At 51.6% G+C, this 17,697-nt stretch overlaps 2 protein-coding genes and 1 long non-coding RNA gene across 3 annotated transcripts in view; 2 read left to right on the top strand and 1 right to left on the bottom strand.

Annotated features, from left to right (window-relative positions):
* The window catches only part of Lmod1 (leiomodin 1), a 40,434-nt gene extending 36,024 nt beyond the window's left edge, over positions 1-4,410 (top strand). The window contains exons 2-3 of the mRNA XM_015483829.2: positions 965-2,491; positions 3,671-4,410. Coding sequence (XP_015339315.1) covers positions 965-2,491; positions 3,671-3,697 — 1,554 coding nt within the window. The 3' untranslated portion in view covers positions 3,698-4,410. The remainder of the gene's footprint in view (positions 1-964; positions 2,492-3,670) is intronic.
* Positions 4,411-9,033: 4,623 nt separating this feature from the next.
* Positions 9,034-12,360, bottom strand: Shisa4 (shisa family member 4). Its single transcript, XM_015483828.2, has 5 exons — positions 12,094-12,360; positions 11,753-11,924; positions 10,711-10,844; positions 9,769-9,936; positions 9,034-9,546 (listed from the first exon to the last, which is right to left on the bottom strand). The coding sequence occupies exons 1-5, from the start codon at positions 12,164-12,166 to the stop codon at positions 9,500-9,502; spliced, it is 594 nt and encodes a 197-aa protein (XP_015339314.1). The 5' UTR covers positions 12,167-12,360; the 3' UTR covers positions 9,034-9,499.
* Positions 12,361-12,615: 255 nt separating this feature from the next.
* LOC125618527 lies at positions 12,616-15,183 on the top strand. The gene is made up of 2 exons (XR_007349868.1): positions 12,616-12,997; positions 14,171-15,183. It is a non-coding gene; the product is annotated as an uncharacterized LOC125618527 (long non-coding RNA).
* Positions 15,184-17,697: the final 2,514 nt, after the last annotated feature.

Below are 17,697 nucleotides of genomic sequence, written 5' to 3'. Positions count from 1 at the left end.
TTGCAATAAATAAATAAATAAGTAAAAGACAACACTGGGAACTTCTGAAGAGACACACGTGTTTTGCAATTTGCTGTAAAGGTACATCTTTTGGTCTGTTACCCACTTCTTAATAATTAGCTCCTTGTTTCAATGAGATGATGTTGCTAGGTAAAATTTATGAATATCCTTAATTGGTACAATGTTAGCAACCCTGTCTTGATTCTTTCAATTTCTTTTTTCTTTGTCAATGTACTGGCTTATAACATTCCAGTATCTGAGAACTGGTGACCTCCCCTTGGCAGCAGGGCTGGGACTAGGTATGAGGCAGTGTGAACTTGAGCACAGAACACAGGGGCAGAAGCCAAGTGAGGTGGCGCACACCTATAATCCCAGCAACTTGGGAAGCTGAGGCAGGAGGATTCCAAGTTCAAGACCAGCCTCCACAGCTTAGCAAGACCCTTTCTCAAAACAGAGGAAAAAGGACTGGGGATATAGCTCAGTAGCAGGAGCGCTTGCCTCGCACGTTCAAGGTTCTGAGTTCAATCTACAGCACTGAAAAAAAAATTCAAAACAGGATCAGTGTTGGTGATTTTTGCTTTTGCCTCAGGTGCTAACATTGTTAGAAGCAGTCCTTTTAAGGGGGTCAGAGGTGCCATGGGTAAATCATCCATGACAGAAAGGCAAATCTGGGTCTGAAGATGCTCTGGGAAAGAAACTGCGCTTGGTCCAAACCTCCGCAGGTGTTCTTTCTGGCATCTCATGACCCGTGGCGGAGTCTGACACTGGCCCGTTCTCTCCGATTGGAATCCCGCAAAGCCCCACTTCTGCTATTCTCTCAGGGACATGCCCATCACTCTCCCAAACACCCAGTGTCCTTCGGAGGCCCAAGGGCAGTTGTATAAGTGCTCCCTCGCTTGTCCTGTAACCCGCTCCTCTACTGAAGCCAGCTCTTCATGTTTATTTTTCTTTTCTGAATTCTTAGGAAAGCAAGCAAGTGGAGACCAGAGCCGATGCCAAGAATGGAGAGGAAAGGGGCAGAGATGCCAGCACAAAGGCCCTGGGCCCCAGACGGGACTCAGACCTGGGAAAGGAGCCAAAGAGGGGCGGACTAAAGAAAAGCTTCTCCAGAGACAAAGAGGAAGCTGATGGCAGGAGTGGGGAGAAGCCAAAGGAGGAGAAGGTGATCAGGGGCATCGACAAGGGCCGGGTCAGGGCTGTGGTGGACAAGAAGGAGGCAGGGAAGGATGGGAGAGGAGACGAGAAGATGGTGGCAGTCAGGAAGGAAGAGGAGAAGAGACGGAGTGACAGGAGTTCAGGCCTGATCAAGGACAAGGACAAGAAGAGCGAGGAGGTGAAGGAGCTGGCCAAGAGAGGGGACAGTGAGAAGGTAAAGGGGGACAGCAGGAGCACAGATGTGAGACGGGAGGACGAGAAGACAAAAAGAGCCACTGGGGACACAGATAGGAAAAAGGAGGAGGGGGGGGCAAAAAGAAGAACCGAGGACAGGGACACGAAAAAGGAGGTTGAGAAAGTCCAGAGGGAGGAGTCCCCAAGTGAGAAGGAGGCCCAGGAAGAGAGCAAGACCAAGACAGCCGAGAAACAGGCCGCTGGAGGCCCCAGCCCCAGCCCCAGCAAACCCTCGGAGGGGTCCTCCAGGGCGGAGGAGGAAGCGGCCCCCAGCATCTTTGACGAGCCTCTGGAGAGAGTGAAGAACAACGATCCGGAGATGACGGAAGTGAACGTCAACAACTCGGACTGCATCACCAACGAGATCCTGGTCAGGTTCACCGAGGCCCTGGAGTTCAACACCGTGGTCAAGGTGTTCGCCCTGGCCAACACGCGCGCGGACGACCACGTGGCCTTCGCCATAGCCATCATGCTCAAGGCCAACAAGACCATCACCAGCCTCAACCTGGACTCCAACCACATCACGGGCAAGGGCATCCTGGCCATCTTCCGAGCTCTCCTCCAGAACAACACGCTGACCGAGCTGCGCTTCCACAACCAGCGGCACATTTGCGGGGGCAAGACGGAGATGGAGATCGCCAAGCTGCTCAAGGAGAACACCACCCTGCTCAAACTCGGCTACCATTTTGAGCTTGCCGGGCCCCGAATGACCGTCACCAACCTGCTCAGCCGCAACATGGACAAGCAGCGACAAAAGCGGCTGCAGGAGCAAAGGCAGGCCCAGGAAGCCAGCGGAGAGAAGAAGGACCTGCTGGAGGTGCCCAAGGGAGGGGCCCTGGCCAAGGGTTCCCCCAAACCTTCACCCCAGCCATCTCCCAAGCCTGCTCCAAAGAACTCCCCAAAGAAAGGGGGTGCTCCAGATGCCCCTCCCCCTCCTCCCCCGCCCCTGGCTCCACCCCTTATCATGGAGAACCTGAAGAACTCCCTCTCCCCAGCCACTCAGAGGAAAATGGGAGACAAAGTCCTCCCTGCCCAGGAGAAGAACTCACGTGACCAGCTCCTGGCCGCCATCCGCTCCAGCAACCTTAAACAGCTGAAGAAGGCAAGTTGCTGTGGGCGTGGCCACAAGGCAGGGTGCCCAGGGGCTGACAGGAGAGGGCAGTTGTAACAGGCCAGCATGCAGACACTCCTGCAGGTGCACCCAGACCCCGGGGCCTGCAGGTCATCTCAGCCATGCTCCTGCCCCCAGGCAGGCCACATCTGTATCTCCCTTACAGGTGGGACTCTATGCTTCCTTTAGCCTCGCCCTCCACACCTGGAACTCCTTCACCAGCCATCAAACCTGTTCCTCCTGCTAATGGAGAGGCAGCCTCCACACATGGAGTGTTGCTGTGGCTCTTCCTCTAGGTTGTCTTCTCCTTGCCCCCCAAAAAAACTGGAGATATTGAACCCCGGGGCTCTTTGTCACTGAGCTATCTCCCCAGTCTTTTTTATTTTAAAAAGGTCTTGTTAAATTGCTTAGGCTGGCCTCAAACTTGGGATCCTCCTGCCTCTCATCCTCTGGGCAGGAGGAATTATAGGCCTGTACCACTGCACCTGGCTTCTTCCCCCGAGTCTCCTTTTCTCCATTTCCCCAAACAAAAGTGATATTGGTTTTATGTAATCCCCTCTCAGGATCAGCTCAGTTCTATGGGTCAGTCTATCCCAAAGGTTTGCCCTCAGTATAGTTTATCTTTGACTAACCAGTGCAATGGACACATGGATCATCCCCGGGCACCCTACTTCTCATAGTCCTGCCTCCCTGGATGACAAAGTCCATCGTCATTTGCCTGTCTGAGTGAATATCCTACTCTCACATTATTTGCCACTGGACACCATGAGATAAAGGACAACCTCACTTATAATTCTAGTGGTCATCTGATGACATCCAGGTTTTTTGTTTGTTAACTTTTTGTGATACTGGGTATTGAACCTACCACCAAGCTACATCCCCAGCACACACACCCCCCTTTTAAATTTGAAACAGGTCCTTGATGAATTGCTGAGGCTGGCCTTGAATTTTTGATCCTCCTGCCTCAGCCTCTCAACTTGCTGGGCTCTGATGTCTAGTTGTTACAGAACAGGAGAAATGCTCCTTCCGTGTCAATACCTCATACATTCATCCCACAGACACATATTGAGAGGTGTGGGATGGTGTACTTCCAGAAGGGAGGGAGGTGAGATGAATTCCAGAGGCCCAGTTGCCAAACTCCTTGCTCTAACCTGTCTCTCTGCCCTACAGGTGGAAGTGCCCAAGCTGCTTCAGTAGGACCAGGCTGCCGGGCTCTGGTGCCAAGGCCATGACGGCCCTGGCTCACATCCAGGGCTGCACAGACCCTGCCCACACCACTCTGGCTGACCTTCTGTGGCTGTCCCTGTTCTGCCATGGGAGAGCTCAAGGCCTGGGCCACACTCAAGGGAGGACGCTGCATTTCCTCTCACCTTCCTTTTCTTGTCTCTGGGGCTCTCCAAAAATTGCTTTGATGCCTGGAGCTGAGGTTTCTGGACAAGAAGAGTTTTTTTTTGTTTTTTTTTTTTTTGTTTTTTTGTGCATCATGGAGAAGATGGCACTGCCCAGGCCCTTTGTAGTTGGCACGCTTCAAAAGGCCTATGATCCAGGAAAGATGTCCCCCAGGGACCACATATCCAGCCCCACTGCCCTTCAGGGCCAGGATCCAGGCCACTGAGGAGCCCTTGGGGCAAAGCTGCTGGGCCAGTGGTACTCTGAGGGGCAATGGCAGAGGGAGCCAGGGCATGGGAGTCCAAGGGGAGAGTAGGAGGGGCTGAGGACACGGAGGGCAGCTGGCCTGGATGGACAGTGCCCGGTGGGATTAGGCTCCAGAGGAGAGGAAAGGAACAGACCTGAAGGTTTGATGCCAAAGCAGACATTTTCCTCACACCCACCCGCTGTTGTAAAAATAGCTGTGTATCTGTTTTTCCATAAGATTTTGATAATATATACAAACCTTTAGCTGAGAGTCACTATGTCTCACCTCTGTCATATACTACAGGTCCTGATACTCACCCAGGGCTCCCAGGAAAGCTGTAGAAGCTCAGGTTCCCTGCCTCACTGTACAAGTTGACCATAAACTCAGTTTACCACCACAAAAGGATCACATGGGGGAAAGCCTAAGCTCTGGGTGCAGGAACCCCCAAAGTAGTTGTCCGGGGTGTGCTTCTGAATTAGGCTTCCTGCCTGGACTCAGTGTCCAGAGCTGGTCTCAGGGTAACACGGCAGAGCCAAGCTTGGGGCCCTAGATGGCTATATTAGGCAAGTTCAGGGGATGCTCATTCCATGACTCTTCCCAACTGTGGGCTCACAGCCAGCTCCCCACAGCAGTCATAGGCCCAGGAAGGACCATGCAGGGAGTAGCACCCACACCAGATCCCAGGGTACACTCTACCTCAGAAGGTATGAGCTGAAGCTAAGCCATTTCCCCCTATGCCTGCTGGGTTATGTTCACTAGCTAGATGCTTTGTATTTTTCCGGTTATCCTTCAACTCTGTGAGGTGGATACTCATGTTCTCTCCATTTTGCAGATAAAGTTTGAGACAGAGATTAACTGTCTATGATCACACAACTAGCAAAAGGCAGAGGGCACAGGTCTTGAGCCTTCAGAGCTGCTTCTCATAACAGATCCTCCTGCTTACCCCCACCCCACTGAGATGAGACTGGTGATGGTGCCTCAGGAAAGCACTAGAAACCTATCAGAACCAATCTCCAAATCTTCAGGCTTCAACAGAACCTGTCACCTTAGAGCCCTTTCTACCAAACTTGAACACGGTTTAGCCAGAGGAGAAGCCTATTCCCTTCCTCCGCCCTCCTGGGGGATCCTGCCAGGGCCTGGGATGATGTAATCATTTCTCTGGTGCCTCTGAACTTGATGCGGGGGCACAGCGCCATCTGGGGGTAGACAGCTTACCACGTTCTCCCGCTGCTCCTCTAGGTGCTCTGGGGACCTGGAGGAGGCTACCTGGGCCAGGAAAAGAAGAAGGGCGGATGGGACTGGGAGCCTGTCGCACCCTAGGGGACTGTTTCGGGGGCTCTGCTCGCGGTCTTGGAGGGCCAAAGGAGAGCGCAAGGCACGCAGCGGACGCGGGCACTCACGACCTGTTCTGTTGTGGGAAAGGGGACGGTACTCGCCGGGACGCATTTCTGCAGGACAAGTTCGCACCGCCGCCCACCTGCTCCGCTCGCACTGGGAGTCAGGAGTTTGCTGGCTTCACAGGGAGTCAGGGGATTGCTGGCTTTCCCTTCCTGAAACCCAGGGGGAAAGAGCCAGAGATGTTTTATCCTAATCCAGAGTATGAGCTTCAAAGAAAGCAGATAACTTGTCCAAGATGATGAATCCGGACTCAAACCCAGGTCCCCTGACAACCAGTCCATCATGCATACATCTAGGAGAAGCCACGACTCAGTTCTGCAGAGTCAGCCTGCAGTCCCCGTCGGAATACCCTGGACACCGCCGCCCGCCCTCAGCTCTCCCCGCCCCCATCAACTTCTGGCGGTTCCCCTTCCAGCTCTCCTGCTCCTCTGGCTTAGTCCTTACGGCCCCGGGTCCCACCCTGTCTGGCCTCACCCCTGCAGGAAAAGTGCCCTTCCCACCTACCTTCGGTCCCCAGGAAACTCCAGAGCCTGGCCCTAGCCAGGGACAGGCACCTGGGGCCTGCCGAGGCTCTTGCCAGACTTATTGTCACAGGAGCTCCAGAGGCTCCGGGCTCAGTCTCACTCCAGATCTCCTCCTGGCTCACTCCTCTTCAAGAAACAAAAGTTCTGGGCAAGTTTCACCCAGGATCGTGCTTTTGGAAGACCAAGACCGCCCCTCAGGGGCTGGAGTGCCATACACTGTGGTTCCCGTTGGTAGCTCTCTGCGGGAGCCTCTGAAGTCAGCCTTAAGTCGGGCCCTTGAGTGCCTCCCCGGCTGCCCCGCCTTGCCTGCGCAACTTCTCCGTCTCTGAGCTCCCGCCTCCAGCCCCCTAGATCCTCTTCCTTACCAGCTCTCCCTTCCTTCACTACCAGCCCCCTTGAAGCTCTGCCTCCCTGATCAAGTTGTTCCTTTGTGGGATTTTGTGGTTTTGTTTTCTGCAGAGCTGGTGATCATATCCAGGGCTTCATGCCACATTTTCTGTTTTATTTTATTTTTTTATACTGGGGATTGAACCCTGGGGTATGCTAGATCCAGACACGGTTTGTGTAAAAAAGCTTCATCTGGGCTTCCTAGACCTGCCCATCTTAGAATGCTCAGTGTTCCCTTGCAACCTAGCAAGATCCTATTTACACTATGGGGTACTCCAATCCTTCTTGCATTTCTAGGGTGCCTGACTGGTTTTCAGGGGTGCTAGCTGAAGAACAAGGTGACGGGAAGGGACAGTGACAGCTCCTGGCTTCACTCTGCCCTACTGTGCCTTCCTTACTCCCCTGATGGTGAGCCCCAGGAGATGGAGTCAGAGATTAGCATGCTTTGGGAGAGATGAAAGAGTATTGTCCTCATTTAAAGCATCCTGGTATGTGACAGGGTCCTCTGCTCAGAGTATGTAGAAGCCACTGTCAGGGCTTTTCCTTTTTTCTTAGAATTCTTACTTTTAGTGTGTCACAAAATTAACTATAAACTGGAGAGCTCCACACCTTCTCCCTGCCTTGACTCTAGACCACAAAATAACTGCTCATTGTCCTGGGCTGTTGACTCAAGGATAATTAATTCTGTAATTATGGCCTACATAAATTACACCAATTTCTCTTGGAAACTCAGAATACTTATCAGGCACATCTTTCTTCCTCCCAGCTTTGGAACAGAGGAACCTGGGCTCCAAACCTCAATGACCTGGTCATCTTCTCTCCTGAAGTATGAAGGCAGAACCACTCTGTGGACCCAGAGCCACCCTTTGGCCCCACTCTCAGAACAAAAGCAGATTTGCAGCTGTGGCCCCAGGTCTGTCCTCACCAGCATCAGGTGCTCCTCCCTGTCTGGGTCAGATCCAGGATCCTTGACTATTTCACTGGGAACGGGGAAGCTGTGAATGCAGTGGGGGCAGAATTCTGTCTCAGCAAATCTCAGACCCTGGCCCCAAAGCACTAGTTCAGGAACTCCTGCCTTTCAGGCTGTGTGACAAGAGGTAATTCCCCAGAGTCTGTAGGTAGCAGAGGGCCTGCAGCATAGTCAGCACAAAGGCCCTATCCAGAACCCAGCTGGGCTGCAGGACCTAAGAGGTCCAATAGCCTGAGGGGCAGGGCAAGAGAGCAGGGCCTGTGGCTACACTGAGCTTCAGGAACTGGGAGGAAGGGACTGGGAAAAGGAGGGAACATTGGGTGGTGGTGGTTTTGCCAAACTGAGCTGACACTATGCCCACTTGAATTAAAAGCTGTAAGCCAGGTTTGGTGGCACACACCTGTAATACCAGGGAGGTTGAGGCAGGAGAATTTCCAGTTCAAGGCCAGTCTTGGTAACCTAGTGAGCCTGTCTCAAAATAAACTAGAAAGGACTGGGATGTAATTCAGTGGTTATGAGCTCCTGTGTTTAATTCCCAGCAAAAACAAAAACAAACAAACAAAAACCCTATAAAACTGGGATGGCCAGTTTGGTAGTAGAGTACTTGCCTAGAAGGTACAAGGCCTTGGGTTCTTTTTTTTCTATTTTGAAAAAAAAAACAAAAAAATTATAAATTTCCCTTCTCTAGTTCTGTCACCAGAAAAGTCTTGAGAACACAAGGAGCCCCGGGGGCACAGCAATGGAAGATGGACAGCTCCAAGTACTTACTGCCCCTCCCAGGTTCCCTCTTATAAGCAGCCTTCATGGGAGAAGGAGAAATGAGGTCATATCCCTCACTGCTTGGGCTCAGTGGGGGCCCTGACATGGGCCTGGGGGCCAAAGAAGTAATCTGGTCAGGAAGGACTTCTGAGTCAGCATCTTCAAGTTTGCTGCGGGCTGTTCATTAATACTTTTTTGGGATGGGCTTTGGGCCTAGGGCTTTTCCCGGACTTCATTAACATTCCAAGAGTTGTTCAACTTTTCCCAGAATTCATTCTAAACACGGCCTCCATTTTGGATCTTACTCGATATTAGACCCAATCTACCTAACTACACTGACTACCTAACTTTAAATCTGGCTTCAATGTCTTCAGGGTCCCTTGATGACCAAGCAGTTGACAGAAGCACCCTGTACCAGCCCCATGGATGCCATCATCCCTCCATTTGGCTCCTAGTCCTAGGAGCTCTGATCATGAAGGAAGGACAGGACTTAGTTCCATTTACATAATATTTCACCCTTATGACAGCCATGCATTTATAGTTGAGGACACTGGGGCATGGAGACCTTCAGAGACATGCTCAAGGTTTGAGAGTGGTAGGGGTCTGAATTTGAATCTCTGTGTACATGGATCGGGGAGGTGTCTTTGCAGCTGGTAGTGTCCTGATATTCCAGAAGCCTGACCCCAGACAGGGAATCTCTGCAACGCAAGTGATACCTTCTTCAAAGCTGCCGCCAGATCCACCTCACTGGCTTTGGGACCCAGTCCAAGGAACCCTGCAGCCTGGGGTGGCTCTGCCAGGGATGGCCCAGAAGTGCTAACGGAAGGTGTGGATGGACCCAAGGATGCCATCAACGTGATTTACATCTTTACAGCTTTAATTCAATAGGCCAGAGCCCTAGCCAGCGGGGCAGCCATAGACGAGGGCTACTACCAGCCACTGATGGAGCCTCCCATGGCCCCACCTCAGCCACCTCAGCAAACCAGAGCATCCCCACCTTTTTTGGTTGGGATCCTGGAAGCAGAGGGACTACTTGTAAGCAGGGGCTGTGACCTAGCTTGTCATTCATCTGTCTTCCTTGCCCCCGGTAAAAACAGTCCACCAATCCCAAGCCCTCCCCATCCACCCCTCATTCATGGCTTAGAAAACTCAACTCCTGTTCCACTTCTCTGGGGCTCTGTCCTTGGTGGGGCCCAGGGTTTGGCTTGGTATGGGGCCTGGTGACTAGAAGACCTGTGCCATCCCCAGGGCTGGATGCAGGTACAGGATGGGGCATCTCCCAAAGTTGGTATCTTTGAAGGGGCAGCAGAGACATGGCTGGTTCTTCAGGCTCCTGGGTAAGAGGGCTGTGGTGGCATATAGGGGGGAGGGGCTGAAAAAACAAGATGACAGGATGAGGGTCAGTGGGGTCATAGGAGCACAGGAAATAAATCTCTTCCCCCCAAGGCATGAGGAACCACAGGGAAGAGCTGGTCTGGAGGTTTCCAGCTAGATGTGGAGGAAGTCTGGGAGAGGGAATCCTCAGTGAGAGGCCAGGGAGGTTCTGGAGAGAGCTCAGGGGCAGGTGGAGCAAGAGCTCCAGATTGTTACTTACCAGCAGGGTTGTAGATAGGGGGCCCAGCTGGGTAGAGTGGATACTGAGGAGCAGGACCACTAGGCGGGTACATGAAGCCAGGCTGCGGGGCTGCAGGGCCAGCTTTGGGGTCCGAAGGATATGGATATACTGGCTGCACTGGGATGCCTGTCATTGGGATCTCCTGCCCTAGATGGGGGACAAGGATCAACATTCAGAGTTCTACCTCCCAAGAGAAGCCTCTGATCCCTGCCCGGGAAACCAAGATAAGCACCCCACCTGTGGCCTTTACCTCCCAAACCCTGCTTAACAAAGTTGAGTTGGGGGCTGAGTGCATGGTGCTGCTGGTCAACCTGTATTTTGCAAGATGACTCCCTAAGCAGGTGTCAGAGACCTCATGAACTGGGGAGCACAGGCAGAGAAATACCCCACTTGGGCAATGATCAGTTAGCTAGGGGGGCTGGCATCTGTAGCGCCACCAAGGGTGTCTTCCTCAAGTCCTTCCCTCCCACACTAATTTCCCATATGGTGTCACTGTCCCCATGTCATTCAGGATTGGGCAAACATGCAGTCACATGCAACACTTAGACATGTATACCACTGTACACTGGAACACACCCAATTAATGCTCACCATTTATAGATCATACTCTGTGCACTTACTGAGTCACTCGCCTACATAGACCCACTGTGCACTCCCCACTGTGACAGACTGCACTTCTGTGCATAGCTGAATATTCATGTGTGTGCACAAACGTGGACACAGTCCCACATTTCCACATACCCCAGGCACATTCTAGAACTCATGAGTTTACAAGCATATTTCCAGGTTTACACGCTGCCAGGGGAATTCACACAGAAACATACACTACCACAAAATTCACCAATCCTTGACCGCTCCAGTGCCCACCATGGGACTCAGCCCAGGCTACCTCATGTCCATTTTGCCCAATACTGTGCATACCTTCAAATGGACTCTGGAGTTGCTGGCGCCGTCGGTACAGGTAGCAACAGGAACAGAGGAAGCAGCAGATGGTGGTAGCAACCACAGCAACAAATAGGATCACAGCAGAGGTGATGCCTGCTATGGTCTTGGGACTTTAGACAAAGAACAGGCCTGCTCACTTTCCAACATTTGCAGGAGGAGGACAAGGCTCCAACTCCTGGCCAGCAGGGGGCTACAGCATGCTAAGATTTGGAGTTTCTTGTGGGATTCTGCCCAGTCCTTGTGGAGCATATCTTAGGGACCTCCATTTCCCAGAAGGCAATGCTGCTTGGTTGGCTAATGTGAGGCATGCTGGGATTTGTAGTGTGCCCCTCCCCCAGGACTTTTATATCTACAACTTAATTGATTAGACTTACATGTTAAGCTGTAAAAAAGGCCATAGGATATAAGCTAGGACTGTTTTTTTACCCCTAACTGCACTTCAGACACTCTCCTTACATCTGTTTTATATATTAGCAGCCACCTTCAAAAGGAAGTTTGAAAACCACTAATTTGGAGCTGAGGAATAGCTCAGTGGTAGAGTGCTTTAGGCTCAAGGTTGGGTTTCATCTCCAGCATCACAAAAAAGAAAACCATTAATTTGGGCAATCCCCTTATTTTATGAAAAGGAAACAATGACCCATAGAGGGCAAGTGTCTTCCCCAAATCACATGGCTGGTAAGAAGCGGACCGGGAATCAAACCCAAGCCTCCAGCCCTTTTGCCAGAGCTTCCACAAAGCTGCACTGCATTCTGGTGCTAACCCCGAACAGTCGCTCCGCAGGATCCAGCAGGACCAAGAGGAGGCTCCAGAAGGAACCTGAAACACTCACCCCAGCCCAAGGCTGTGATGGTAACTAACATGCCTTTCTGGAGCTCCCACATCAGGACCACCCAACTGTGTCTCCAAGCTGAAGTCCTGGTGAATCCATTGAGCTAAGAATGTGGAGGTGCACAAAGGGAGGAGGCAGGAAGCCTGTTGAGAGGATGAAGGGGATCCGGGAGAGGTGGCAGGAGCTCACCTGAAGGCCAGGCAGTGCTTCTGTTGTCTCTCGGTGATAAGCAAGGTCAGGTCCCTGCAGCAGTACCGCTGGTAGCAAGTCCCGCAGCAGAAGGTGAAGAACTCGCAGTTAAAGCCCGGATGCCAGGAGCCATTCCGGTCCAGGTACCACAGGCAGTCCTCGCTGGCCAGCGCTGCGGGCAGGGGTCGGGGCGCCGCGGGCCACCAGGCCAGTTCAACTCCGCCGTCCTTAGCCCCACGCCCCTGAGGTTTCTAGCCCTCTGGCTCCCGGTTGACTCTTGTCCCCACCTGAGGTTCCAGCTTCGGAACCCCGGGNCCCGCGCCTCGCCAGCCATGCCTTACCCAGGGGAGCCCCCAGCACCAGGAGGGCGATCGCGGCGAGCGGTGCGGCCCGGCGGAGCCCCGCGGGCGGCATTGCGGAGGTTGAGCGCAGCCAGAGCCGGGCCGCCCAGAAAAGGGACCCGAGGAGGAAAAGCCAGCCGGCGGGAGCTGCGGCGGGCCCTGCCCGCGGCCAGGCCCGGGCTCCTCTCCCGCCTCCTCGGGGGCGGGCCCAGGCGCCCCGCCTGCGGTAACCCCACCCGCGCCGCTCGGCGCACAGCCCAGGCCCACCCACCAGCGACGCCCACTGAGCCCCGGCTGTAGAGTTGGGCGCCCCTCACCCTGTCCCTGGCACCGCAGTGGCTCCTCCCGTCGGAGCCACCATGGGCACAGCGGGCAGCTGGGCTCTACAGCCACGGAGGCCTGGCCTTGTCCTGGGCCCGCCCCCCGACTGGGTCCAATCATTATCCCGGAGCCTAGAAACCCTGATCCTGGTGCCACCTCCGAATGTCCAGCACATGGGCCAACCCTGGAGGGGCAGTGCAGGACCTTCCCTTGTGCGGGACGTCCTCTGCCCTAGTGTCCAGTCCGGGACGCCCTGCGGGCGGGGGAGAGGGGAAGAGGCTGGGAGCCACCCCACCCCCGTTCTTGAACACAGGCGGTTATTGAAAGGCAGTTCAGAGAGGCTTTGTCTCCATCGGTGCCCACAAGCCTGGACACTGGCAGCTGCACTGGCTCCCTGAGATGGCCCTTCCCCCTCTGGGTGGACAGCGCTCACACCATGGCCTCACCAGCATGAATGGCAGGTCCATGGATGGGGCCTGTCAGTTAAACAGTCTTCACAGTGAAAACCCTTTTCTTCAGGGAGCAAGTCTGCAAAATCACTGCACTACCAGGAAAGTATGAGAAAGGCCACGGTTAATTGCAGGTGAGGACAGTGTTCAGGGTGGGGGAAGTCAATCTCACAGCACTAGTGACTGTGCTTAGTCCTTGCAAGAGCTTCCCTGATTGGAAACTACCTATCAAACCAGGGATAGCATCAAACCTACTTAATCCTCCTCAGTATGGCCCTTCCACACTTGAACATCTAGTTTATTTCATTTGATCTTTCCACAACTCCATGAGCTAAGCCTGGTTGGTAGATGTTATTATCCATTCCATTTTATAAACAGAAAATAGGGCTAAATAAGTGAAAAGACTTTGTCCAGGTAATACAGCCAGTAAATGATAGAGGCAATATCAACACCCAAGTCTTCTAGACCAAGGTGGGTCCTTACCCTCAGTAGTAAATTGTGTAGTGTTTCTCATTTTCTGGGGTGAGGGCACCAGGCAGGTCATGGAAGGCTCAGAAGAATCTGAATAGATTAGGGAAGGCAGTTGGAAGAGGAGGGCCCATCCCTGGCCTCCATAGGTGCAGGTACATCACCTGGTAGAGATGGAATAAGAGAGAACAGCTTCCTGCCCTAGGAAGCTGCCAGCAGGCCAATGGGCTGGCATGAATATGAACTTACGTAGGACACCGTTATAATTGCAGTGGCCAGGGACAAAGAGACACGTTTTTAAATTCATTGCTACTTACACAGTGTAGCCATTGCTGTCTGTCTCCTCTTTCCTACACCAGGAGCTCCGTGAATACAGGGACCATGTGGTTATGTTCACTTATTCCCCAGTGCTTAGCCACAGGTGCTTGGTCATTGGTTGAATGACCCTCAGATGAAAGGTGTCTCTTCTGTCCAAGGTTAACTCTGCAGGTGTGCTCCTGACCCCATTTGATGTGACTCTACAATATTCCTTCTTTGGGGGTCTTTAGTTTCTCCCTCCTTACTAGCTATTTTTCCTTAGGAAAATGAAATCTCAAGTCTTTCTTTTTGAAAAATCAAAATGAAACCCCATGCTTCCTGAAACCCACCTCTAACTACCGCTTTTCTGCTTTTCTCCTTTTTCTCTCCAACTGGTCTTCCCCCAGATTGGATGGTCCTGGCTGACACTCCAGCTCATAACAACCTCTAGCTCTCACCAACATTATCAGTGACTTTCTAGCTGCAAAATTCTAGAGAATATAATTAAAAAGAACAAATAATTCTTTTTTTTTTAATTGTAGGGAAAAAATTCAGTCCGTGAACTCATCCCATTGTACAGACGAGGAAACTGAATTGGAAGAAGTTAATTCTCCCAGCTCACACTGCTGTTGGACTTTCTGACTTCAAAGCTCAGGCCCTTGGGCTCCATCACCTGTCCTACTTTATTCAAGTCTCAAATGCTTAGGGTTGTGTATGTCTGAGCATGTATTCCAGGAAACTTCAATGCCCATCCTTATCCCTAGTAGGATGGGGTGAGAGGGCAGCCAGAATGTCTGGAATTGGGGAAACTAGGAAGAGGAGAAGGGCTGGGATCATACCTGTGATCCAATTTGGGCTGGCCTGGGGCTGTGCTCTGAGTTCTACCAAGTCACACCTCTCCTGGGTTGCATGACCAGTTCTGGGTCCCCCAGCTCCTTCCATGCTTCTCCTCATGGAGCCTGAGATCCAGCCTGAACTTTGCTGAGCTCTTCCTGACCATCCTTGGCCCGGGACCCTGGGGCCTCCATCCCTGAGGCTTCTGCCTCACCCTCCTATCTGGCCAGGGAGGCTCTTGTCCCACTTCTGTTGGCTGTATGTGGTTTGCATTGAGCTGCTCTGAGATAAGGAAATTCCCCTCCTCTGCTAATTCCTGCCTCTAGTCAGTTTGTGCTCTCTCCAGAAGAGCAACCAGGCTACCTTTCTTCTCCTCCTGGCTTGGCCTCTGGCAACCCAACCTTTCAGACAGGTGATACACATTTCTTCCTGCCACAGAACCCTTGGGTCCTTCTGTTTAATTTAATCTGTCACGACCTCCCTAGACAGACTTGGATATAATCTCTTTGAGTACACAGCTAGGAGAGTCCCAGGAACTTGGTCAAGGTCTATGGCTGGGGCTGGGGTTGTGGCTCAGCAGTAGAGCACTCGCCTAGCACTGTGCAAGGCCCTGGGTTCAATCCTCAGCACCACAAATAAATAAAGATCTTATGGCTGAGTTGGGGATTGAAGGTTTTCAGGCTTCCACTGCTCCAGAATAAACATTTCTCCTTAACCAGAACATTTTTTTCTGGTGTCTAATCTTTTTTTATTTGTAGTTGGACACAATACCTTTATTTTGTTTATTTTTATGTGGTACTGAGGATCGAATCCAGGGCACCACACATGCTAGGTGAGCGCTCAACCGCTGAGCCACAACCCTTGCCCTGGTATCTAATCTTTCTTGCTATAAACTACTGGGTTTCTTGTGTTTGTCCTCTTGGTGGGAAGGATAGTGGTGGTCAGTCCCTTACCAGCTACTGGTAAGAGGGGCCACTCTTTCCCCAGGAGTTTTTACCATGCCTTTGTAGGAGTGCCACTCTGTATGCCAACTCTGGCTTTTTAGCAGCATGCCTAGCACAGTTTGGGCAGAACCAAGGCAGCAAGACAGAAGGGGGTGGCCAGGCTGGCTTGGGTGGCATGTGTGAACAGCCCCCTTCTCAGGCAGACCCTGGTGGCTGTGGGAGCAGCAGTCCTAGGCAGCCAGAGGCTGGCCTCAGGAGTCTGGCTCAGGCGGTGGGGTGGATGGGGAAGGCCAGGTTATCTTTAAATGGTACCTTACTCAGCCTGTAGCTCTGCCAGCTGGGCAGGGTGGGGGCAGACAAATGTTATTTTGGGATTGGAGGATAAGAGAGGAAGAAGGCTGTTTACAGCTCTCCTGTCTGTCCCTACTGCCTCTCCTGGGAAGAGTGTGGGGGGCCCTAGGTCTCAATGCTCCAGCTGGCCCTTTTTACCCTAGAGCCTCTGTTTTTATGTGGTATTGTTTTAGGTGGGAACTGTTGAAATTTGCAGAGGCCCAAGGTCTTTCTTTGTCAGACCAGCTCTATAAAGACATGCTTCCATGGTGAGAATTCTATTAGACTTGAGATTAGACTAATAGCTAAAATTACTACTTACTATGAGGCAATACTACAAAGTATTTTGTATTGTAGTGACTTTATTTAATCTTCACAATCACTCCATAAAACAGATATTAATATTATACCTGTTTTGTGGATTAGGAAGTGGAGACAGAAAATTTAAATACTCCCCAAATCACCTAGCTAGTAAATGACAAAGCCAGGATTTAAACCCAGTCCAGCTACAAAGCCCAAGCTCTGAACTACTACAGGTGAGTCCTGCTTTGCCACTTCCTGGCTCTACAAGTTTGGTCAAACCACTCAACCCCTCTGGTCTTGGTCTCCTCATATGGAAATAAACTATTTCAACTGAATCTTCTAGAATCCCCAAATCAGAGTTAACAGAAGCTCTGGCCCATTCTCTCTCCCCCTGCTAAATGGAAAAGAGCTTATTCAAGGTCACATAGCAGGGCACTGGCAACTGGCCTGGCTTCTGTGCTCTTGCTAGTGAAACTCTTTGTCAGGAATGAGGAAGGGACAGATATGAGATCAGGTGTGACTTTGCAGTCACAGTCAAGTGTGGAAGAAATAATTATTTTTTGACATAGATCAGACTGATTCTATATCCTGTTACTACTAAGGGCGAAAAATCTAGACAAACCCTCTAATTTCACTTGCTTAGTTGATTTTAAAATCACTCATTTTGGAGGACACACAGGTGGGCAATACAGAGTTAGTTTTCCACTAGCTTTGCTGTAGATGACACTCCTGTGCATGTGAGTTTTGATAATGGTTGTCCAGGTTACGCTTTGTGTATCTGAATGTTTTTGCTTCACTAGGGCCTGCAGAGGTCCAAAGTAACCGGAATGGGATGAAAATGCTGGACATCTCTGTCTGCATGTTGTATCTGTCTTTTTGTTTTGCCTTAACCTTGGGTCAGATTCTGTTCAGTTCTGCATGTAGACATATTCATCACTTGAGAAATGTTTCATCCAAAACTGTAACACAGGGTTAATTTGACCTAGGCCTGCCTGGACTTTTCTGCTTCAAGGCCAAAGACACCAGCTGCTATCATGTGAAAAATCACACCATGAATGGAGTGAAAAAAAAGTGGCACCTGAGTTCCTAGAACTCTACCTCCTCCCAGAAAAGACATGAATATTCCTCCCCTTTATTAGCCTAGTCCTCTCCCTCATTATTCCTATCCTATATTGTAACCTCAACCCTCTTGGAGTTGAGAAACCGATTTGTGAGCAATTCTCCCTCTTCTTCATTCCCTCATAAAACTCTTCTTTGACCACTGAATCAAGCCTTTCCTTCTCTACACTCATCTCTTGGACACTGGTTTTTCCATGAGATGAACCTCTGAACCTGGACTTGGTAACATCACCTGTTGGGGAATTCAGTCTACTGTTACTATCATTTGCTCTCCCTTCCAGGATCCTGAGGAGGTCCTGGGGACCACCAAAATATAAAATACTGATCTGTCAAGGCCTCAGTCACACTGGTTCTGCTCATCAGCCTGCAGGCCCAGGGACAGGGGCCTTATCAGGGACTGCTGCAGCCTTCTTCCCAGTTTCCTCATCCCCAGATGTTCTGCCAGTATCAGAGCGGGGTCCTCACCACTCACAAGCCTCATAGATTTGCTCCCTTTGGTTTTCTCTCCCCATCTTCTTCCAGGCGCCTCAGCCCAATCT

This window comes from Marmota marmota, unplaced genomic scaffold, assembly GCF_001458135.2.
Source record: "Marmota marmota marmota unplaced genomic scaffold, marMar, whole genome shotgun sequence".
NCBI classification, from domain to species: domain Eukaryota; kingdom Metazoa; phylum Chordata; class Mammalia; order Rodentia; family Sciuridae; genus Marmota; species Marmota marmota.
The sequence above is the reverse complement of the archived record's forward strand: the minus strand, read 5'-3'. Positions and strand labels throughout refer to the sequence as shown.